The 24,312-nt window shown below is 37.9% G+C and overlaps 1 protein-coding gene across 2 annotated transcripts in view; it reads right to left on the bottom strand.

The window, feature by feature from the left end:
• Positions 1-8,531, bottom strand: part of DACH1 (dachshund family transcription factor 1) — a 453,518-nt gene extending 444,987 nt beyond the window's left edge. For both annotated transcript variants that reach the window (XM_066235505.1, XM_066235506.1), the window contains exon 1: positions 7,556-8,531. In XM_066235505.1, coding sequence (XP_066091602.1) covers positions 7,556-8,388 — 833 coding nt within the window. In that variant the 5' untranslated portion in view covers positions 8,389-8,531. The remainder of the gene's footprint in view (positions 1-7,555) is intronic.
• Positions 8,532-24,312: the final 15,781 nt, after the last annotated feature.

The following is a 24,312-nucleotide window of genomic DNA, read 5'->3' as shown; positions in this document are numbered from 1 at the left end:
TTCTTAATATATTCTAGAGATTTTTTCCATTATCTTTACTTAACAAATAACTAGTATTTGTTAATTGAATAAGCAGGTATTTACTGCAAGTGTTTCTATGTGTTTCCATCAAATAAATCCTTTTCAACTAGTATTCTTTCTTTAATAATATGTTTTGTTTGTCTTTGAAAAAAGGTCCCATTTTCTTGTTGTGACTAAAAGAGTAATCTAATTTTTTAGAAACATTTGATACCATACCAATTCAAAGATTTTACTGTCGTTATTTAATATTTTGTTTACTTCTTCATTCAGTTATTTTAGGAAAAGAAAGACATTCTTAAATTCTTCAAAGTTACTAAAAGTATCTAATCTATTTTGTTGTCTATTTCAATATTGCTTTGTAAAAATCATGCTTGAAAAGCACATACAATTTTCTGTCAAACATGTTACTTTTCCTCATGATCCACTGTAGGATTATTCTGTTTATCTATTGTTAAATTAAATTTATACTCTTCAAATCACAGTAAAGTATTTTGACTCCCCCCCCCTAGAAATACATAATATCTTACAGGTGTAGTATTCATCTTACATAATAAAATGTTTTAATGATTCAGTTAAGCTCTTTTTGTCTTTTCATTATTCTCTAAAACTAAAAAAAAAACAAAACTAGCTATTCAGTATCTGGTTGTGCTGTAAAGTTTTTAGACACTTCAATAAACTTATAAAAACAAAAATGTAAGTCCAATTAAATAATGACATAATGAGGATTCCAGTTTAGCAAGTTGTCTTTGACAACTTTCACTCAAATCACGTACATTCAAATGTGCAAAAGAATCCCAGCCTGATATTTGGATCAAATCCAACATAATTTGACTCAGAAAGCAACGGACCATACCTTTAACAAGTAATTGACGATTTCTTTTTATTTTGTTTTTTGTTTTTAATTGATTTGAAAGATATTGATTTATTGTTCCACCTATGCATTCATTGGTTGATTCTTGCATGTGCCATCACTAAGACGGAACCTACAATGTATGGGAATGACGCTTTAACAAACTGAGCCACCCAGCCAAGGCAGTCAATTCAACATTCAATTTAGAAAATCTACATATAAATTTTTTACTGAATGAATTAGAATCTTCTTACTTTATAAAGTAAATCCAAATCAGGACACAAATGAAATGTAAAATGTACTTGATTCAATCTCCCTGACTTTGGACTAAGTGGCAGTGGTGATATGGGTCATTCTCTATTCATGATTATATTCTATATTATATGACCTTTATCTGTTATTTTATTCCACTAAGTTTAATTCTATCATTAATTTTTTAAAAGAAAAGCTTTCATTGACTAATGGCCTAGTTGACTAATTTATACCATAGAAAATACTGTTCAGAGTCATTTGCACATTTTAATATTAAGTGAATCATGAACTGTAATGGACACTCTTAAAAGATTTTCAGAACCTTCTCAAAGTAAATAAATGCATCAAAATAAAGTGATCCACCAGTTAATCTAATAATAACTAATTACTAAGCCAAACATAAATATACCATCTCCAGTGTTCTTATTTTCCAAAGGAATAATTTGGTGAACTATTTACACTATTCTAATAAAAGCATTTCTATACTGTGACACATACTACACAAAGTAAATATCAGTAATTTAAAGTTACTTTAAAAGGAGCTACTGTAGCAAAAAACTACTTTTGTCTGGAAATTTTCTGGCAAACTGAGAAGAAGGAAAGTAAAGGAATTAACGCACAATGTAGGTTCACAGAGCCTCTGCTATTCCTGAGAAGTGTCTCTGCAGATCGGAGCCTTTGATATTACACTTATCTGACCCCTATTAGGTGGACTTTTAATTAAGGGTTTTCTTTATTTAAAATAATTTATTGAAAATTACAAATATAATAGAACAGAGGTTCCTTAATGAAGTCTCCAAGTCTTAAATATATTTTAATGTATTTTAGCTAGAGTTTTTACACTGAAGCACTTAGGAAAGAATATATATGTATATATGCATGTATGTATATAAGTAACCAGCCAATCACAATTCAATAACTCAGTAGTTAAGAGAATGGCACATGTTGGCACTTGCTAATGTCATTCTGTTCTTATAACAGTTTAAACTTTAAATAATAAAACTTTATCTTAATTACTTACTTAAATATCCAAATACTTAATAACATTTTTTACATCTCCTGCTATTCTGTTTTTTTGTTGTTGTTGTTGTTGTTTTTTGGTGGTGGTGGTGGTGGTGGTGGGGAACACTCTGAAAATGAAATCCTTGGAAGGTAAATTTCAGGCAACATTTAACTTTTTTAGAAGACCATCTAACAAAAAACTTAAAATCAAAATGTTCTGTGAATCTAGAAGACTCATCTGTACCTATTTAGAAGGCATAGTTCAAATAAATTTCTTCAAAGATTCAAAAGGAGACAGTTAACAACCTGTGAGAGTTTCATTTCTTACTACACTTTGCAATACATGCTCTGTGTTGCTAATATAATGCAATTTAAATGATTATTTTACTTGATTAACAAAGGCAATTGTATGAAACAATTTAGTAGAACAACTTGGAAAGATAAAATAATACTAATTGATAGTCAAAACACAAATTGTTACTAAAACAACAACTAATTTATAAATGGTACTTACACTCCAAAAACAAAATATAAAATGAAAAATAAAGCATATTATGTTTTCATATGCTGGTGAATCACACATGGTAAATCAGCAAAGAGAACAGTGATTTATGCTCAAATCCAGCCAAGACTTTAATCAATATTGGGTGTCACGTCTCAGGAGGTTGGGGGAAGTAGTGACGCAAAAACAGACTGGCTAATAGTGGTCTCAACAGTTTATATGCAACTCTGTGAAGTGTAGTAGATTAAGCAAAAAATAACAGCAGATTTAGAAATAAAATTAAGAGTTAAAAATTGTGTATTAAATACAAGTGCAAAAATATTTTTGCAGGGGCATTCTTAAAAAGGAAAGCTTGTCCAGCAATTTATTATTCATAAATGTTTTCAGCTCCACAAAATAAAATATCATATGTGCAAATCAAATAAAGTGTCTTAGAGCATTAACTAATAATCTGTGGAATTCAGAAAGTAAACCATCTTCAGTAAGCACTTTTCACAATAATGACTATATAATATTATTAGGTTAACTCCAAAAAAAATGGTTTGAAAGATATTATCCAAAGAACTCATTTTGAAGATTTTGTATTTTGCAATATAATTTGACTGAAAAAGGTAATGTCTAGGTTATAATGTTCTTAGACTTTATTTATATATTAGTTATTAAATTATAATTTACTAAAATTTTAAAGTAGACAGAAATAAGTGGTGGGACCAAACTAAAACTTTTATATTTAGGCCTCAGTCTCCTAATTATGCTATATTCTTTTTGAAATGCTATAAAAATAAACATTAGACTTTATAGGAGTCATTAATCGACTGCAATACAAAAACTTCAAAAGCATAGTCTCTCTTCATTTAAAGTATTTTCTTTATTTCTCTGTGCCAAGTATAATTATCTGTTAGAAGTAAATCTATATTTGTGTTGAAACTTTCTATATAGATGCATAAGTTTGTGAAGTGTGTGCCACTGAAAAGCATGAAACGGGGGAAATGTTAAATAAATATAGACTGGTTCCGTGTGCCATCTTTATTAAAACTCCTGATTAAAAACAATTAGAGCCAAGAATTGGAAAATATTTTATACTTAGTATATGAAAATTTCATCCACATATTACTACTAAACAAAAAAGACTTGCAAAGTCTTTCAATTTGCTATCTATGGATGATATTAACTTTTAAGACAAAGGAATACTGTTTGTGAATGTATGTATATGCATATAAAATGTCTGTAAGCTATTCAAGTTAAAAACTCCACAAATCTAGGGCTACATAGTGCCCAAATCACAATTTGGTCTGAGAAATCCTGACACGAAATCATCTTCTGGCAGTATGCAAAAAATAAGTATGTTACTTAAAATAAAAAAGAGTCACTTCTGATTACCCGAATTCACAGAAAATTGCATATTAACCCAAATCTACAAACAAGAGACTGACTCATAAGAAACTTGACCATGTACATAATTACTTTTCTTTTTTTGTTGTTGTTTAATGGCTACCAGTTAATTAAGTGACCTCTGTTGCAACAGCCAAGTTCATGCAACTAATGTTTAGTTTAAAAATAATAATTGAAGGAAGCTGATCAAGGTCAGACTTGGTCATTTGACAACTTTTAAATATATTTCCTTCCATTTTCTCTCATGTTTTGAGACCCTTACTTTTAGCTTTACCATCAAGCAGGTGATAGTCTCTGTTTCATCTCCTTGTGGTAATGACAGAAGGCTTCAATATTTATTCTAGTTTTTATAGAGAGCATACTGATGCAATAGCCCCAAGCAAATTAAACCCACTCTAAGGGTTGTTATTAACTTACTGGGCCACTTTGAGCAAGTTTTTGAACGTCTTTTTTCTTTAACATCTTTCGGGTTCCTCAGATTCCCTGGTATCTAAATGCTATCAAGACACATAATTAGATATGTGTTCTATAAAAAGCTGAAAGTGTTAAGATTAGATGTTTCTTATACACTAAGTATATATTGTTGTATATAGTTTGCTTTATTTTTTTGCACAGTTTCTCTTATCTTCTGCATGAGTTGTTTCTTTAGTCCCTTTAAATAGCCAGAAGTGAAGGAAACCAGAATGAAAGAAATCAATATATCTAAGTGAATAAAGATTTGAATAGCAAAGGCATAAACTGGACTTGAATGAAAAAAGGTAATTTAAATTTTTAAAATTCAAAATGAAAAGTATTTTAGGTATTGCTTTTAAAGTTAACGAATAAGACAATAACACTTGTAATTATCATGTGAAATAACAATGCATACACTGCAAACTGTATATTGTGGTGAAAGAAGGTTCAATTATAAGTTTTCTATTTTCTTAGTCACTGGCAGAGTTAGAAAACCCAGGTAGATATCTGCAATTACACATCTTTGAAGGTTAACGGCTGCTGTTTTTGCATGTAACAGGGTTTGAGTAACTCTTGTGTTGATAGATCAAAATGCAATAGTAAATCAACAGACTTACCATGTATAACTTAAAAATAACCTAAAATAGAGTTTTAGAGTAACATGTAATTGCAACGACCAGGTGACTGAAATATAATTAGAGTATTGGTGTTATATTTTTGAAGAGATAAACAATTTTACTGGGTTTAACTTATTTTGGCTCTAAGTTTGAAGTCTAAAGAGCAACTGTTAACCCCGGGCAGGGGGGATAAGAAATTTTGCCAATAACTTTAAGAATATTCTCTAATCATATGGAGAGGACTTCAATTTCAAAGTCTAAGCAAAAATTTCAGAAAAATAAACAAGGAAATAATTGTAAGAGATGTAACGTTATCTGCTTTACATTGATTATAACGCTACAGTCATTGAGAGAAGTTTTTTCTAGCAATGTGTGTGTGTGTGTGTGTGTGTGTGATGTGAAATGGCCATTAGTTATCTAGTATAGTGCATGCTTTAAGAAACACACAAAGAGGATTTCAGAGAGAGCGGTTTGATTCCTGAAGAGAAAAACAGTAGCACTTCACAGTTTACTGGGTAGATAGATGGACAATTTTATAACAATCATATCTGAACAGGCTTCAAATTTCAACTAGCATTCCTTATAAAAACTCCGTAACAATTTTCTGCCTGATTCGAATAGATCTAAAGAAAAGTATTTTTAGCAAATATGTTATCTTCTGTACGTCCAAGGGTTCCAATTATCTCAGTAAATGGCGTTTAGTGATCAAGATTTCCCCTCAATCTTTACTGCCACCTGTCCATACTCTTGGACACGCGCGCGTACACGCACACACGCGCGTTCTGAGCATTCATCCTGAAATAGTAGAAATGAAGATCCAAAATACAGACACACACTCTTACCCCATGCAAATAATGGCAAATAAACACGAGAAGTTTCTGGCTAGGTCAGGATGGGACATTTGTTGAGTTGGAGTTGGTCTTTTCGTTTTACAGCTTTCCGGGGGCACTAGCCTAGGGTGATCTACCAAGGAAGAAATAATTAAAGCCTTTTCACTTCGGTTTCCTTCTGGTCGTGTCCTATCCCCTTTTCTTTCCCACCTCAGTTTCCCTAGCTCTACTAGGGGCACACACCCTGACAGAGTACAACTCCATTCTTTCTCCGGGTCCTTCAACGATTGGAAGGGTATGGAAGTCTCCGCGCAAATTTCGCGGGGAGTTCTCACGCGCCCGCTTCTGGTCTACAACTTTCCCTACTCGCTTTCTCCCGACAACTGAACTTTCCAGCGAACGGTGGGGACAAAGCAGAACTGGGAAAGCGGGTGACACGACTATTTCTACCCCGAAACTGACAAGCTACCCCACTCCCGCCCCCTCTCGGTAGATCCTCCCCCAGTGAAAGTTCATTAGCATAAAACTGGTCTGGCTGGGCTCCCGGTCCTGCGGCCTTCAGGGTTCGCGCGCTTTGCCGGGATGGAGAAGCCACCGCACGGGCTCCTGTATTGAGATCCAAAGAGCCTCCTGGTGCAAAACCTGCACCTGCTCATTGCGTGAGCTACTAACCTTAAACTAAAAAAGAAAAGAAACGGAAAAAATAAATAAAGAAGGAAAAGGAAAGGAAAGATAGGCAAAGAAAGAACAGTGTGTTGAGGTAGAGAGAACGCAATTGAGGGAGGGAGCTGTGTGGTCTTCCTTCCCCTTGTCTCCAATTCAGCTTCCCAGAGTCACAGGCGCCCGATCACCTCCCCCTGCAGAAGAAAACCCGCCGGTCCCCTCGATTCTGCCCCGGGGCAGCGAACTCCTTTATCTACTTTGCACACGCACACAGGCACACGTGCGCGCACACACAGACCCCTCCCCTCACCGGGCTTCCCCTCAGGGTTTTGGGGCTGAACTCGCTTCGGGTCCCTTAGGATCGCCCCAGGCCGCTTGGCCTCTAAGGTCGCTCCCCTCCCGACTTAGAAGTAGCCCACTGCCTAGACTACCTCCCGCTTCCCTAACTTCCAGCTTCCCAAACCCTGCCCGGCAGGGTCACGACCTCCCTCTGCCCCCGGGACGCGGCTCGGCGCCGCGGGCCAGCCCCTCCGGTGCCCCGCCGCCGCTCGCGGGGGAACCCGGGTCCAAGGGGAGCGCACACTCGGGCAGCCGCGCTGAGAAGAGACCCCAGACGCCGGCGCAGCCAGGGGAGGGGCGGTGACACCTGGAAAGGCACGGTTCTCCTCCTTCCCGCCCCCTCACCCCGGGGGTTGGGGTTCCCGGGTCCCCCAGCAGCCCAGCCCCTGCGGGCAGGCGCGCAAGGAGCGGACCGTGCCGGAAGAACGAGGTCTGGGTCGGGTGAGATGGCTGCTACTTCTCAGAGGTCGGATCCGCCGGCCAGCCCCGAGGACGGGGAGCCGAGGGCCGCGCTCACTGGGGCGCGCGGCTCGCGGGCGCGCGGAGCGAGCGGCGCCGGGAGGGCAGCGAGGGAAGGGTGAGGGGTCGGAGGGGAAAGGACCCCGGGCGGCGGAGGCTGCCCCCCGCTCTTTACCTGGCGTTGGTGCAGTCATTGTAGAGGGTCTCGAAGTCCTTCCTGGAGATGAGTTTGCAGCGGTTCACTCCGGGCTGGATGGCGCCCAGTCCCCTCAGAATGCGAACCTGCTCCACATTGCACACCACCGGCGTGATCTCCAGCCGCTTCAGCTTGGTGTAGACCGTGTGCAAGCCCCCCACCAAGTGCTTCAGGAACAGGTCGAAAGCCTGGGGCAGGCAGATCAGCTCGCAGCCCTCCACCGTGAAGGAAGCCACTTTGGCCCCCCTCAGATCCACCATTTTGCACTCATTATTCTGGGGGGTGTTTTCCACTGGGGACGGGGTCGAGTACACGGGTTTCCCGGGGAGGGGGCCGCAGCTGCTGTTGCTGCTACTGCTGCTGCTGCTGCTACTGCTGCTGCTGCTACTGCTGCTGCTGCTGCTGCTGCTACTGCTGCAGCCGCTGCCGGTGCTCGCGGTGATGGGGGTGCTGGAGGCGCCGCCGCCGCCGGCGCTGATGCCGCCGCCGCCGCCGCCCGCGGTCGCCAGGCTGGGGTTGCAGCTGCCGCCGCCGCCGCCGCCGCCTCCGTTGCCGGCGTTGCCACCGCCGCCTGCGCTGCCGCTGCTGCCGGTAGAGGTGACTGTGGCCGCCGCCGCCGCCGCCGCCGTGGCGATGGACTCCGGCCGGAACAGAGTTGGCCCCGAGGACGCCGGGGGCCCGATGGACGGAGCCGGAGACGAGGTCGCCGAGGAGGTGGAGGTGGTGGTGCCGGAGGAGGAAGCAGAGGTGGAGACCGGGGGCTGAGGGGGGACCAGCTGGGTCGGAGGGATCAAAGCCGCCGGCACGGCCATGGTCACATAGACGGGGGGACGCGAGGAGCAGAAGCGGAGGGGAAAGTTGCCACACACCCCAGGGAGGGCACGGGGAAGACGGGGAGAAGGAGCTCGAGGGCAGCAGCAACAACAACAACTCCGGGAGAGAACGAGGGAAAGGGGAGAAGAGGAGGCGAGGGTAAGAAAGAGCGAGCGCAGGAGGGGCGAGCGCGCGAGGCGCTCTGGAGAGAAACGCACAAAAGTGTCCCGCAAGTAGAAACGCGAGTCCTCTCCGGGGGCTGGGACCGGGGGGCCGGCCGGGGGCGGGGGCGGCGGGGAGGGTCGGCTGCTGTCGTGTGGGTCCCGCGCTAGCACAAAGTTGAGGATGAAGGTGAAAAGGAGGAGGTTTGAAGGACTTGGGTTCTCCCTGGCAAGTACATTGATCAAAGATTGAGAGGGGAATGACAGAGAGAAAATGAGCTGAAAAGTGCAGGCTGCCGGCTGGACGGGTTGTTGTTGTCACACGGTGCAGAGGGGAGGAGCTCCGGAAACTTGAAATACCCTTTGAAGCCGCAAAAACCTCACTCACTAGTATTAACCCAAATTATCCAACCAGGAACTCGGAGCAGAGGCTCCGGGAGCGCGAAGCACAGAGGGAAAGCGAGTGAGCGGAAAAGAGGAGGAGGGAGGGGCGGGGGGGGGGGGCGGATTGGGGAAGAAACTCTGGGAGGGACGGAGAAGAGAAGCCGGAGATACCCAAGTGGCGATCGGAAAAGGAGAAGAGATCGTCTACTTCTCTTCCACTACCGTTAGATTGTATGTCTAATATTCCATTTCGTCCGCGACGACTCGTATTGTTTTCCAAAACCTACTAAGCGACTGCCTGCCAACTTAAGAGGAGCCGGAGCGCTTCAAGCTGTCCTTCAAGGATTGCTCGGGTTTTTTTGTAATGAGATGTAAATGAAAACACATCCCCTCTCTTTTATGATTACTAAGAAATTATCTTAAGGAAAATTCACATGTAAGCAAAGGGTATGTCTGATGCATCTGATTGTTCTTATCTATTAAGTTATTTATTTGCATAAAGATAGTGAAAATTCGAGGAAAAGTCTTCAAGTTGTAGGTAAAAAGTCAGTCTGAAATCGCTTAAGAGTAATGGAACTCTCTGTATTCAACTCCTTATTACCCAATAGATTGTAGGAAGAAAGAAAGGCTTGCTCTGATGTCGCTCGCTCAGGATAAATTCACTTTTGCCCCAAAGGGAGGTCAAAATGCTTATTATACCTACAGAATTAGAAGACATCAGGCACCCCTGAAGATTTATAAAACTGATTTTTCTTACCTGTCTTGCACAGTAATCAACTTCTTCACGTCCTTATATCCCAAGGGTACTTGCTAATGTTGTACAGTATGACTATTTTTTTTTTCATATTTAGGAAAGTCTTTTTCAGTTTGCCAGTAAAAGTGTGTTTATAAATAATGAAAAGAACAAAACAAAGCTCCCTGCTTGACTTGGAAAACAGAAAGAGTAGTAGCTGTACTTAAAAACATTAGGCTGAATTTAGACTGACTGACCCTCCTTACCTTTCTCTCTCCTTTTCTAACTTGTTGCATGCAAGTATTTATTCAAAGGGTTTTGACCAGCATACGATTTGCGCATAGGTTATGTCTGTTCTCTGTTTATATCTCAGGGAGTCCTAAATAATTTAACTCCAAACCTGTCTACACATGTTCACTAACTTCACAAGATAGAAACAATGCTTTAGCACTTGACAAGTTAAAAAATAAACTGTTAGCACCAGGTTCACAGTATTGAGAAATATCATAAGGAAATTTTTGCCATTTTTGCATTGAATTTACGCCATTCCTTTTTATCATTTCAGTTTTTTAAACTCTTTGAATTTGAATGTCAAAAGATACGGGGAACAGCCACAAAGAAATATGACGCTATTGACTAATTTCTCTAAGTTTATGCTAAACTTTTTGGTGTGTAGTAGCTATTTCAGGAGTCTTTCCTGGGTCATAAGAATTCAGAAAATTGATTGATGCCAAAAACTAGATAAAGTTCTGTAAAGATAGCTAAAGTTTACAAAATTGGCCCAGTTATTTTAAAAAATTATTTAATATATAGTTATTTGGCTAATGTATTTTTAAATGTTCAGAAATAGTTTAACTTTGCATGCCTTCTATCTGTTCTTATTTTAAAATAATGATTGGCTACATATCACATACATGAAAACACCTCTTTAAGTGTTTATGCATGTTTTAGAAAATATTACCTTTAAAAAATGCCAAACTACTATGTTAATGAATGGAGAAGACAAAGAAGATATTAAGTCCTGAAAAACAGATTTTCTTTTAGAATTGCATGCACAACTTTAATAAACTTTGATATAGTTTCAAAGCTGTTAAACTACAGTTTCTTTATTTTAAATTCAAATGGAAAAAAAAATGGAATTAGGTGCCCCAAAGCTGCCCTTACCTTTCTCATTTCTCCTATTTCCTTAAACAGTCCATCACCCAATACCTGCCACGTTCAGAAGCCACAGATAGGAAGTAATGGGAGCTGACCAAATCATAGTCCCACTCTGCTTGGAAGCAAACTCCCAATTTTCTGCAGGGAACCTGCACTTCCCAGCACGTGCTCTACTCAAAAGCAGGGCTTTGGGCGTTTGCCCCCACCTGAATGCGAGCTTCCTCCCAACTTACCTCTGCTCTCTAAACCGTTTCTAGGAATTATCATTCACTCCTTTGATCAAACAATAGGATTAGAAAAAAACATATAATGCAAATGAAAATACATAGGAAAGGAAAACCGTGCAATTTTTTAAGATTTCTTTCTTTCTTTTTTTCATTTTAGAAATGTTACCAGTGATTAAGGCAAACAGTATTTAACAACAGATAAATCAGCTCCACAGATTTCATATTTCTCACCCTTTCCATTGCATCTTTAGCTTTCAAAGCTTTTGTCTTGTTTGTTTATTGTTTTACATCTCTGGTTGTTTGAGGTCCTCTCCCTCCATCTCATCTTCTCCAACCTGCACTCAATTTGCATAAGCAAAATTCAAAGTACTGTAACTGATATTAGAAAATTCTCCCTGTGTTTTGTGAAGACGTATTGTGCTGAAATCAATAAGACTGTTTAAAATTCAAAGACCTGCAAATCGTTCTGTTTGTCCTTTGATAGGGCCTGTGCTGATTAAAATGCTACCAAGAAAGCTTAATTGCTGCACTAATTAAGAAGTCTTTAATTTCTTTCCTAGGATATCCTTTGAAGCTGAGCTTGTACCAGTTCAGGGAAGGTATTTTCTTCCCTCCCTCTGCCCCCTCCTGGCCCCTCCCCTCCTCTTTCCCCTCCTCCCCTGTCCCTGACAAGATCCCTATGAATGGGAACTAATAGAGTAGTCTCAGGTCTCACCATCTATTACTTAACAGAAATCGGCCCAGGATGCAGAGTTCAGTGCAGTATGAAATGCAGTTTTAAGAAGAGCTGTAAGGTTGCAGGAGACAGTAAGAAAATAGAGTAGCTTTGGCAGCTAAAGTCCCGGTGAATACCTAGGATGACAAGAGGCACTTTAGTTGGAAGATGAGGGCATCCTATTTGGTTAAAAGGGGCAGTGACAAGGAAATGCTTCTATTGAAACAGGGAAACATAAACATATACTTTCAAAACCTTTGGTTTTAAAAAAGAAGAATAAATATGTAGAAAGGTGGATGTATAGTTGGGATTTGGTAAGTATCATTTTATTTTATGAGTATGAAATCAAGAATTCTATGGGGATTTGTTTTTGACCTTTTTATAACCAAGGAGGCATAGCACTGTATTACGTCCTTCTCATCCTTATCTATTGACCTATTTTATTCAATGATTTCTCAAGTGGGGAAACTGACTAAATGATTTCACAAAGCTTTCTCTGTAATCAATAGTCATTTTTAGGTTTATTCATGCTGCATTATAATTGTGGTAAATAACTGCAAAGCAGAAGATTGTCAGAAAGATACAAATATTGACAAAGTCAGGATAAATCATGTCTTTAAATCTTCACTTTCAACATAGCAATTGATACAGTTATTTGAAAGAAAGACACTAAAAATGAGTATTTCCTAGAATACAGAACCTAAAATAATTGAGTAACTGGCAATACATATTTGAATGTGTTTTTCGAATATCTCAAAATTTCCTGAAAGCTTTGAATATCCTCTTTTATAGCATCGCTAAATGGAACAGAAACAATTTGGGCCTACTCAGGGCAACAAGAAAAGGGTCATTACAATTTTATCCTTTTAATTTTTTTCCCCAAGTTCTATTATAAGCATGCACAGATGTATACTTCAGACATATACGGCATCCCTTTCAGTGACAGGACAGGGAGATAACATGCTTAATAGATTCAAAGGCAAACTTACCATTCTGAGCACGACGTCACTCTAATTATGTTTACTCTAATTGAAAGCAAGGTTTTTTGGAATCTGAAATTACTTTCAGAATTTTTTTTTTAAATAATGCAATGGATCAAATGTTGATCACAAGCATTTCCATCTTTCAAAATGTATTGGAAAATTAAATGAAAAGTGGAGTTTGGTACGAACAATGCCCCAGGGCAAAAAACAACTAACACTAGATTTTCCAGTCCAGCCATAACACAAATCAATTTGAGCACACTTCTATGGCCAGACTGCCAGATTGTTATGACTGCTAATTCACTCAATCAAAGAGTGCATTAGCACACCCGGCACAAATAGCTTTAACAATAGAGTGCACTTCTGAACAATTCTAAGATACATCACAACGGAGAAGTAAAGAGAAAGATCATTTTAACATCTACATATTTACTGATGGACCTGTATCTTTAAGGAAAAAAAAATCTGAGATAAACTTCAGGCAGAGGTTTATTAAAGAGCTATCCAAGTTTGGCAAATCTAGAAAGATATCAGGGTACCAGTAGTTCACTTTGTTAAACGTTTCTCAGGAGAGAGTCCAAAATTGATGTTTGCACTTCAGTAGTAAATCATTGAAGATGGAGAAATTATGCCAAGTAACTCTCTCAAGCCTTTTTAACTCAGACACACAGCCTCACCAATCAGCTCAGCAGACAAACCTTGACTGCTGCCTTAAGTAAAGACTTCTCTACTTTTGCACTTTTTATCTCTTGCCTCTCCACTTAGGGTCCCAACTTCTGACTTTTAGTGCCTCTCATTTCCACAGTCTCCCTCTCTTTTCCAAATGCCTGCCTCTTGTCCAGAGCAAGGAACACCACTTTTATCTCACGGATGCATTCTCTAATCAGGCGCAGAGAGCTTGGTGATAAATTACTCAAAGGACAGAAGGTGGGTAGCTCAAGGTGAATACATTCTAACTTGAAACATTCAACTTTTACGTGAGAAAATTCTGTTCTTAATAAAGAAATGGTTAAAATGGTTATAAGTAACATGGACTTGTTTCACAGCTTAGAAATGTACAGACTGTACATATGCTTTCTGAGTGCATATCTAGAGCCAAATGGCATGTTTTGGCACCACTGTTTCTCCCTCTCTAACTGTCTTTCCCACCCATTTTTCTCCTGGTTCAGAATGAGAGTGACATGTGACTGCTTATGAAACATAGTTTAAGAAATCGCTACACCCCTGTGAGGGGAAAGAGAGGATAGTAACAAACAGAAGAATTACAATGGAATTGTTTTTCTGTCTCCAAACAGCATCATTTCCATGACAAGAGGTGAACTCTGATAATTTAGTTATACTTGCCCATCAGTACTTCTTTCCAGTGTAAGTGTCCTAATTCCATCTGTGGGTTGGTATTGTGTTACAGTCAAATATTCAATAACAAAACAAACATAGTGAGATCATTTTAGAGTAGGATTGTAGAAGGAAGCAGCAACTAGAATAATATAAATTGAGATTAATTCCCTTCATCTCTTAAATCAGGCTATTGTGAGAGGGATGGCAAACTGGATTGAAGCAAGGTCAAAAAGTCAGGCAGATATTTAAAATCCTAGTTTTCTAGTAAATGTTCTTTCTACCTTTAACTGCATCCTTGCATTTGTGGCATTTTCTACTTCTCTTACTTTTCTCTCTTTTAATATCCAAAAACTCACTTTACTCTAAATAAGATTAGTATTAAATCATGAATTGCTTAAGAGACACACAGGTAGGAAAGAAGTCTTATGTAGTATAAATTCATATTTAATGTTAAAACAAATTGTACAATTTTGTAATGTTGAAAAAATGTATTAAATTTGACTGTAAAAGTTTTTATTGATTCACTGTCTGCTTTTTTTGTTGTTTTAACTTATTATCTTGGTCTTTTCTCTTTCTCTTTGCTTTATTAAATAAAAGAAGAGGTCATTGTCCAACAAATAGGCTATAAAATTGTTCTATTTGAAGTCAGATATTTCAGGGTTGTTAGAAGGGAATACTGTTTATTTATTTATTACCCTTCAGAACAAAGAGATTTTTTAAAAAGTTGAAAGAATAACAATTGCCACCTTCCAGCCTGAGATCTTGTATGTCAAGTTTCAGCCCAGAGCAAATTTTTACAACAAGTTATAAACCCCCTTTAACAGAGGGTTTATTATAATGGAAGTGCTGACACAACCTTAACTATAGCGTTGTAAACGGCTATGCTATAATATCCATTAAGCAGAAAGAAAAATAAGCTGGCTGATCAATAATTTATACAAAGAGTACCAACTGCAGACATAATAACTGTAATGTTTGCAAAGCAATCTCTCTGCTCTCCAGGCTTAACAGTAAACGCAAACTAGCAACGCTGTTAATTTCCAACTCCTACAGATAAGAATACAAACAAATTACTTAAAATTATATTTTGCTCAACATTTTAGCATGCCTCGATGGGATAAAATAAAATTTAATTATGATGCAACTTGTGGGGGATGCAAAGCTGTTTTGTTTTTCAGCACATTTTATTATGAAAGGACATTCATTTGGAACATCAATTATGGGGAAATAGTATGTTTCAAAGAGTTGACTTGGGTCAGGCAAGCTCTTCTAAGAGTTATTCAGACATGGAAACAGATTGACACTGTTTAACTTCAAAGAAAGTTACAGGGTTTTACAGAGTCACAACCTGAAATACAATACTGCAAGCTCTGATCCGAGTCAACTGTCAGGAAAAACACACCTTGTCCTTAGAGTTCATGGGAAAAAAGACAATGGCTTGGAAAATGTGATCATCATTAGCTTCTGGTGAATCCTGGACTGCTCAATTAATGGTAGGCCTTATTTGCATGGAAGCAAGATGTGTCATTTCCAACTAAAAAAAAATGTGGATCATAAAAATGAGCATTAATATTTTCTGGAAATTTTTGAAAAGATATTTTAGTAAACTTCCATATTTATTACTGCTTTGCTTTTTATAGTGTCCACATATGTGGAATGTGATATTTTTATACTTTTTGTTTTTGCTGAAGGTTTTTAAAACAGGAAAAAATAAAATGGTTTGAGAGGAGCAAAAGTAGAAAATAGGAGATTGGAAGGATCCCACATTACCCAGTGCATACATATTTGAGGTTACACCAGGTTATACATTCCTTAGGTTCACATCTCCATCACTCTTTTTTGTCTGTTCATTTCCTGGGGGGGGGGTGTCCAGTAGAACGAAGAGACTTTGCTATCAGAGTTGTAAAATGGTGTATTACCCTGTGAGCAATTGCACTTGGAAAGGAACCAGTAATTTATATGAGAAGTGTTTAAGATTGCCTGTTCACCCAGTGATCCATGCCAGGTCAGTTCCAGTAATGCCAGAAAACAAAAGGAGGTGCACATCTCTGGAAAAGAGACACCTTAGACGCCTTAAGAGCTTGTGAAGGGAAGCACTAAAATGCCATTTTCTCAAATGAACTGGTCATTACCATTTAAAATCCTGAGGGGCTGTGGGACTGGGGAGGAGAGAAAGAATTTTTCTTTTGATTTAACAGTGTTCTGAAATGCTTCTTTTAAGGGGGAGGTGTTTTGTTGTGATTGTCTCGGCCTTATGCTTTAGCAAAGGTTAAATCTTGTAACGAAGATGCCTTTTTTAAAACAACGGAATGGAAAAAGATGGACCACGGCTCTGACAATTTATTACTATGACCATTACTAACAGTCATGCAACTTTCTGCTAATACCATCTATGCCAAGTTAGTAAGTTCATTGTTTACTTGAATAGATTTTACCAATGAACCCCTCATTCTACCAGTTTTGGGGAGGAGACTGCAGGATACTGGCAGGGCATTATATAAGAAATCACTACCTGTGAATTCTTCACAGGTCTTTATTCTTGTTTAACACACTCAAAGTATAGCTCTCTGAGTATATTGGCATTGGAGGAAGGGGGAAGGGAGAAAATTTGCATACTTGCCAACCTTGGACACATACTTTTCTTATGTGTTGTAAATTTGTTTTAGTTTTTCAAATGGGGTTCGGTTTATTCATATATCCAGTCTATCTATATTTGTATATTTAGAGAAGGAACTGAAGAAAATGACTACTTCCTATTTAAACCAGTATTTAATGATTGGCTCAAGATTCAGCACATGGAGGAATCTTTGCTGATTTATCTTTTTGTGTCCTAATAACTGTCATCATGCATTCCAGTGGGTAAGGCAATTATCTTATGCTTTTACACTTGTTGATATGCTTCTCTTTAGGTGGTCTCAAGTCATTTCTATTCCTTTCAAATAGCTAGTATAATGCTTAGCACTTGCTGGGTGCTCAATAAATGTCAACTGAGTAATTAAAACTGCTTCTATATTATGACACCCGTTTCCTTTGTTCCCAAATTATGGAAACTGCTCATTCCCAAGTCATATGTTGTTTAATTCAGACCAGAATATTAAGGAGTACCAAAATTTCAGATATGCTCATTTCTGTTTTAATATACAACTAATTTAGGAAAATTCTTGAGGCAAAAATTCACAAATGTTAATAACCTGAGTTTCAAATAGCTGGAAAAGAGAATGGTAGAGCTGTAATAAAAGCTTGAATCTGGGACCTACTCAGAGAAAATCTTCTTTCCATCTAAGGAGAATTGGTGTATCTTCACCAAGAATGAAAATATGAGTGAGACTCTGAAGGGCTGCTACAGCTGATGAGGAAGTGAAAGATTGTATGTGAAATTCTACATCCCAGATGTGAGTGTGTTGAGGGTGTGTGCATACAATTTGTATAGTTGTTACTTTAATGCTACCATCACTTGCATGTACATAACATTCTCTGTTATACAAACACTCTTATTTTTTGTGTACAAAATGGTATACTGCTTGCTAAAGATATAAAGAAGAAAAAGATATTCATCCTTAACAAACTGTCATATGCAGTGTCTCAGCTGAGTCTTAATGTTATAACATGACTGAAATGTGCGAGGGGAGCTGGAAGATCACGTGTTCCTAGGATTGCAGATCTCCTCCTGCCATTTCTCCACCAGTGACCATGCCCGACATTATCAATGGTTTGCAGATCTTTTTGTTAAAGATTGGAGGCAATCTCAGAAATATTTCCCAGTATGAACCTTAGGCAACTTATACTATCAGTTCATTAGATCCACCCCCGTCTTGGAAAAGAGGGAACTGACAATTAGCAAAATATTAGAACTTCCCTTTATACTCACAGGGAATTGAGACTTAAGTTGGTAGATTCAAGTCCTCACTGATTTTCCAGCCCACAATTATTGATGAAGATGTTTTTGAGGTAAGCAGAGGAAAATATTTTCTTTTTTCATTTCCTCTCTAAGGGAACTGAAAAAAATAATAAGCTGGCAGAGCTGGATCTAGACTCGGGTTTCTCTGTCTGATATGATAGTGAACACCATACAGTATGCTATTACTCTGTGATATACATGTACATAGAATTTCTATAAACTTGAATAGAGGTACTGATGTGTTCTTTGTGGCTGCTTAAATGTATGCACACATGTGCTACAACGCAGCACAATGAGAATGGAGAAACCTGAAAAGGAGTTGGGGAAATAGTGTTATTTCAGAACAAGATTTTGAGATCTTTAAAATTCCTTAACCAGTATATGATGTTAGAAAGTCAAATAGCAAAACCCCCTGGGTTCCTTGACTTTTATAACCACACCTAGTTTTCTTTGGTTAAAAGATGGCAATATCTCCCAATAAAAGTCACCTGTTGAAGTACTTCCAAAATCTGGAATTAAACTAGCAGTTGGTTGGGTAAAGACACTCCTTTTCTGTAGTGTCTTACAAACTTAGTTTACTTTTCCATAAGCAACTATCCAGCCTCTTTCTCCTACTCTTTTCATCCTGATTTCAAGAAAGGTCAGTCCACGCCAACTTTTTTTCCAAGAATTGATTCAGGGTCACTCATAGCTATCTATTCCCAGCAGAGCAATAGCATGCCCTCCTGCTGCCCCATTTAAATTGTCTGAACTGCATGGCTTTTTCATTTACTCTCCCTTTAGAGTGAAGCTGCAAAGTAGAGAAGACTTGAATGGTCTTGTATCTTCAAAGAAGCGCCTAGAGCTCTGGAATGTAACAAAGTGGAAGAAACCACCGAACACCAGGAAATGTCAACAATGAGGCGGGAAGGTCTGGGCAAATGGATAGGGTCTTACTCTAGGCATTTTCTAGGACAAGGCAACCTACTCAGCCGGACAAGAAAATGGGTCTTTTTCCCACAGAAACTAATTTAAGTGATTTTGAAACACATGGATAATAATAGCATGTGAACAAATTTAAGTACATACTTTCCCGGAGTTCATTGTTATATTTTTATGTAAATGACTTTTTTTGACAAATTGATGATCATTATTACTAAAGAATTAAGATTTTCAGTAATCTGAATGTTTTGGTTCCAATAGGAAACTTTAGGACTGGAATACATAAAGCACTATTTAAAAGGACATGAGCAAAGTAATGTTAATAGCTAAAATGCATTTACACTTATTTGTGTTTTATTTCAAGTTGAACTTGAAGGAAAGCAAAAATGTTCCCAAATGCTACATGCCAATAGTAGCAACTGGAACTTTAATTGCTTCTAAGCACAGAATTGGAAAATACAGAATTAATAATCTATAATTGATAAATTTTAATATAACATTAGATGGCACATTCAGCAACTAATAAAACAGTATTTTATATGCAAATGTAAAGAAATAAACTCATGACTTCAATATTGCTTTTAGCCTTAATATTCAGAATTATCATGTATTTCTTGATGTTTTCTTAGCAAAATATTCTTGTAAATTTAAGTAGTACTTGTTGAACAGCCAAAAGAAGCCTCCAAATCAGGAATTGTTCAAAGTAAATATGCAAAATGATGTTGATACATATTTGATTTATGTGTGTTAATATTATTAACTATTATAAAACATTAGATATTCAAAGTCATGTCAAAGCAATGCTGTATTCAAAGTCTTCTAGATGTGTATGGCACTTACGATGAACAATTTATAAAAGAATATTTTCTATGAACTGTACTTACATCTTTATACTTCGATAATCTCTTATTTTTATAACATAATCACTAAAATATCTTTTCATGGTTTAGTTACACAGAAACAGTTTCAGGGAACTACTTTTTTTGCACACACACACATTCACACATACCTATTTTCAGAATTTCCTAAATAAAAATTACTTTCTTCACATTTATAGTCTATAACTCATAGTATCTTTGGTATCTAAAAAATACTTTACTTTTGTTCCACTTAAGTGATTTTAGTCTAAAAGCACTTACTAATCATAACAACACAGCAGAGGTTTGTTTTGTAAACATTTTACTTTATTATCAGCCTTTGTTTTCCGATACAATGATTTAAAAATATCCTCTGTTGTATAAAAGACATTGTTGCAAAAAGGCAGCTCAAAACTTGTCCTTCCCTTCCTTTCATTGATCTGTTGCCTCTTAGGTAATATGAACAGCTGTCTGCAGCTCACCCACAAGCAAGCTGAACATAATAATAAGGTAGTGTTGCTGGCCTGTATCTATGAATAATTATACAGAGAGTGCCAGTTCTTTTGCATTAAAGATAAGGTAACAAAGATACCACAGAGAAGAAAACTGGTTAGCAGAAGCAAGCCAATGCTTCTGACTTTAATTTTAGCTTTTTCTCTGGTAACCACTGAGTTTCTCCTTCAGTTGGGTTTCCAATAAGGTAAAGGTGCCCTCTGTAGGAGACTCCCAGTAAATGCTGCTGCTTTATATTTGGATGACAACATCCAGGTTCTCCCCTCTACACCCACCCTAATTGCAATTTATAAACAAATAAACACAGTACTCTGTGTTAACACAGGTTTGAACTCTTTTTAAATCCTAGAGGGAAATTAGTATGAAGCCCACAATCACCTATGTTAAGTCACTTTTCAAAATGATAGAAACTGAGCACTGAAAAAGCTGCACAGCACACTAGGGTTTGATATTTACTGACATTGTATGTACTTGGATGGGTATTATAAATTCAGAGCACTTGCTGAAAGCAGAAAGACAGAAGGTCTTAGTATAGTTGAGTAAAAAGTGGATCTAAACAGAAGAATCCACATGCAGAGAGATACATTCACCACCTAATAAATACACCTCCCCAAAAGGTCTTCTTCTCTTTCCTTCTTATAAAGGTTACCATAATGCAGATTCATTATCAGTCCCACTGGGTAACATATAGCTCAGTAAGAAATTGCTTTTGTTAGCATGTTCATGGAAAGAGATTAGCTATTTCACCAGATCTCTTGGGGCTATTTGAAATTTTGGGAATTCTCTCTGTAATTTAAAATGAAAGTTAAAGCCAATGTGAATAGACTAGGGAAAATCTCACAAATTAAACCTTTCCATCTGGAAGTTTTTTCATCACTCATTGCAAAAGTACAAGCTGAAATCGCATTTGTTACAGGCAGGAGAGAGTTCATCAGTAATGGTGCAATTACATATGTATTAATGTTTTAATAATTAAGCACTTTTCAAAGAAACACCTAAAATTTAACTGTTAAACAATGTTTTAGATTTAATTTCTGGCCTTTATTGACTTTGCATGGTACTTAAAGCTTATCATTGAAGCTATCTATTTACATTTTGGGGGCTATGACTTCAGCCTCAATGGAATGTGTGTAGGAGAGTCTAGTATCACCTGTATTGCAAGGTAGGGGATGAACAAATGGGCATGGAAGCATAAGACAAGGGGATAGCTGCCTCTTTTTGACTATCTGACTTCAATTTGTCTCCCGCTATCAGCTCAAACATCCCTTCACTATCAATCTCTTTTCCCATAGCATTGCATTTCCTATACCTCAACTACAGCAACATTCATGAAGCAACTACTACGTATGTCAGGCACTGTATTAAATACTGTATATAAATTATCTCAGTTAATCCTCATAACACATGAAGAATACAAGCAATTATTTTTTTTTCCTGACAGACAATTATTTGTATACCAAAATAAAAAAGAGAAAACTGAGAGGTTAGATTGCTTCCCCAGTCTACCTCAAGGCCTTCTATATTTTCTAATATGATATACTACCTCTGATCTTGCTTATTTTTCCCACCTGACGAGCTTTCAGATGCTCAACTTAATTGCCTCCCTGTCCTCCTAACACAGCTGCCTGGTGAATCCCCAGCCAGGATTAACATGGCAATCCGCTATCCCTCTGGATGACTGAGCATTGCTAAAGACTCTCCCACAGCTATTCAGATTGGTATCCCTGATTGCTCATGACTCTTAGTTATGAGCTTTAAATTTAAGCTAGTTTATCCAGAAAGGGTGCTGAATAAACTCACATCATCACATTAATAGGAGGTCGGGGCTCCAGTTAGTCTCAGAGATGACTGCAACCAGATATGCAAACATTTCCTCATATCGTGTATGATCTCTGAGTACATTTTTCAAGATATTGTCCTCAGTTTCCCAGTGTGGCTTCTTCCACACAGCTGGATTCATTGTGCATAGCAGCAGCCCTGCTCACTCCTTCTAACTCCATTACCAGAGATGAGCTTTCTTGATTTTTGAGATTAAAAATCCAAGAAAAGCTCTGATTAGGTCACCTTGGGACAGATACACATTTCTGGGTAAAGAAACTTGTCAAGGACAGTATTAGGTAGTTAAGAATGTGAGGGATGTGAAGCAGGACACCTAGAATTCAAAATCTGGTCTGAGTATTACCTGGAACAATTTCACATACCTGTGCCTCAATTTCATCATCTGAAAAACAAGGAAATAGCATTTGTATCTACTTCATTGTATTGTAATGATGATTAAATAAATTGTAAACTTTGAAGACTGTCTTATTGTATGTTGGTTTTCACTGATCTTTCAGACTTTGGGATTAGTTCAAGTTGAGAAAGATAAGCACTCACAGATGAGTCATTATAGCCAATGAGGCCAAGTAATTTAAGAGCACTGAAGCTCACATTTGAGGGATATGCTTAGCATGGGGAGGGCTGGAACATTTTCTAGAAGGGAGAGACTTTTCTAGATGAAAGGTTGAAGAGTGCTAGACAGACAAGGCGCCAGATGCCTAAAATCTGCTATACAAATAAAGAGAATGTATAATCTTCTATACCTATGAAAGGACACTTTACGATCTTTTTTATGTGTCTTTGGCTCTATTTCTCCTTAGTCTTAGTGATAATTCTACAACTTTCTCAAATTCTAGACCGAATTACTTATGTACTAGATCCATATTCTCTAATGATAGCCTTCTTTTGCGACAGGAAATTTAAAATCATTAAGTCTTCAATATTTCTTAGTTGAACTAGTTCTTGATCTTCCTGGCTGACATCCTTTCCTAGTCTCTCCCTTTATCTAGTCACAGTATTTCCAGATCCACACTGGACCTGGAGTACACTATCTTGAATGTAAATCTGATTATGCAGTCCGTATACCTAAACCTCTTCAATGGCATCCCTCCATCTTCAGAATGAAATCCAAGGTAGTACTGTGCGTGATCTAGAACAGTGGTCCCCAACCTTTTTTGGGCCACGGACCGGTTTAATGTCAGAAAATATTTTCATGGACCGGCCTTTAGGGTGGGATGGATAAATGTATCACGTGATCGAGACAAGCATCAAGAGTGAGTCTTAGATGGATGTAACATAGGGAATCTGGTCATTTTTTAAAAATAAAACATTGTTCAGACTTAAATATAAATACAATAAAATGGAAATAATGTAAGTTATTTATTCTTTCTTTGAGGACTGGTACCAAATGGCCCATGGACCGGTACCGGTCCGTGGCCCAGGGGTTGGGGACCACTGATCTAGAAGACCTTCTGTACCTGATTTATATTTGAACATTCCCATGAGTAGTTTTTATTTTAGAAAGTCTGATGTGCTAAATTTTAAATCATGCTACTCCTCTGGTAAAAATACTTCTTCCACTGCTTCTTATTAGATTTTGAATAGCATTCTGTCCTGTTTCTTCATAGTACTATTTATAACTTTTAACTTTACATTGGGTTGCTTACATTTTATTGTGTGACTATCTCCACTGGTGATAAGTTCCTTTAGAACAATTCTATTTTATTGTTTATTGTGTTCTTTGTCTAGTATAATGATTGGAATATAGAAGGTGTGCACTATTCATTGATGATAAATGTTCTACTAGTAATATGACTACACTGTGTTATTTCACATGTTTGGCTTTTTGCTTATAATTACTTATTTGAACATTTGCTTAACTAACCCTCACTCTCCAAGAAAGACACACTAAATCTACAAAAGTGCAAACTATCTCACATCTCTGCTATCACATCTTCTCGTGTATGCCTCTATTTTATTATTTATTGTGCTTATGTGTCTGGCAGAAAATAGGTTGCAATCATCTTTTAATCATCACTTAGTGTGATGCTTGACATATAATGATCCTAAGGGTAAACTTTTTATTTTATTTTATTTTTTAGCAAACCAGAGAAGCAGATAGACTGGAACAGATGGACAGGAAGGGAGAGGGATGAGAAGCATCAACTTATAGTTGCAGCACTTTAGTTGTTCATTGATTGCTTTCTCATATGTGCC

Source organism: Saccopteryx bilineata, chromosome 6 (assembly GCF_036850765.1).
Source record: "Saccopteryx bilineata isolate mSacBil1 chromosome 6, mSacBil1_pri_phased_curated, whole genome shotgun sequence".
NCBI lineage: Eukaryota > Metazoa > Chordata > Mammalia > Chiroptera > Emballonuridae > Saccopteryx > Saccopteryx bilineata.
This window is presented reverse-complemented; position numbering and strand designations above follow the sequence as displayed.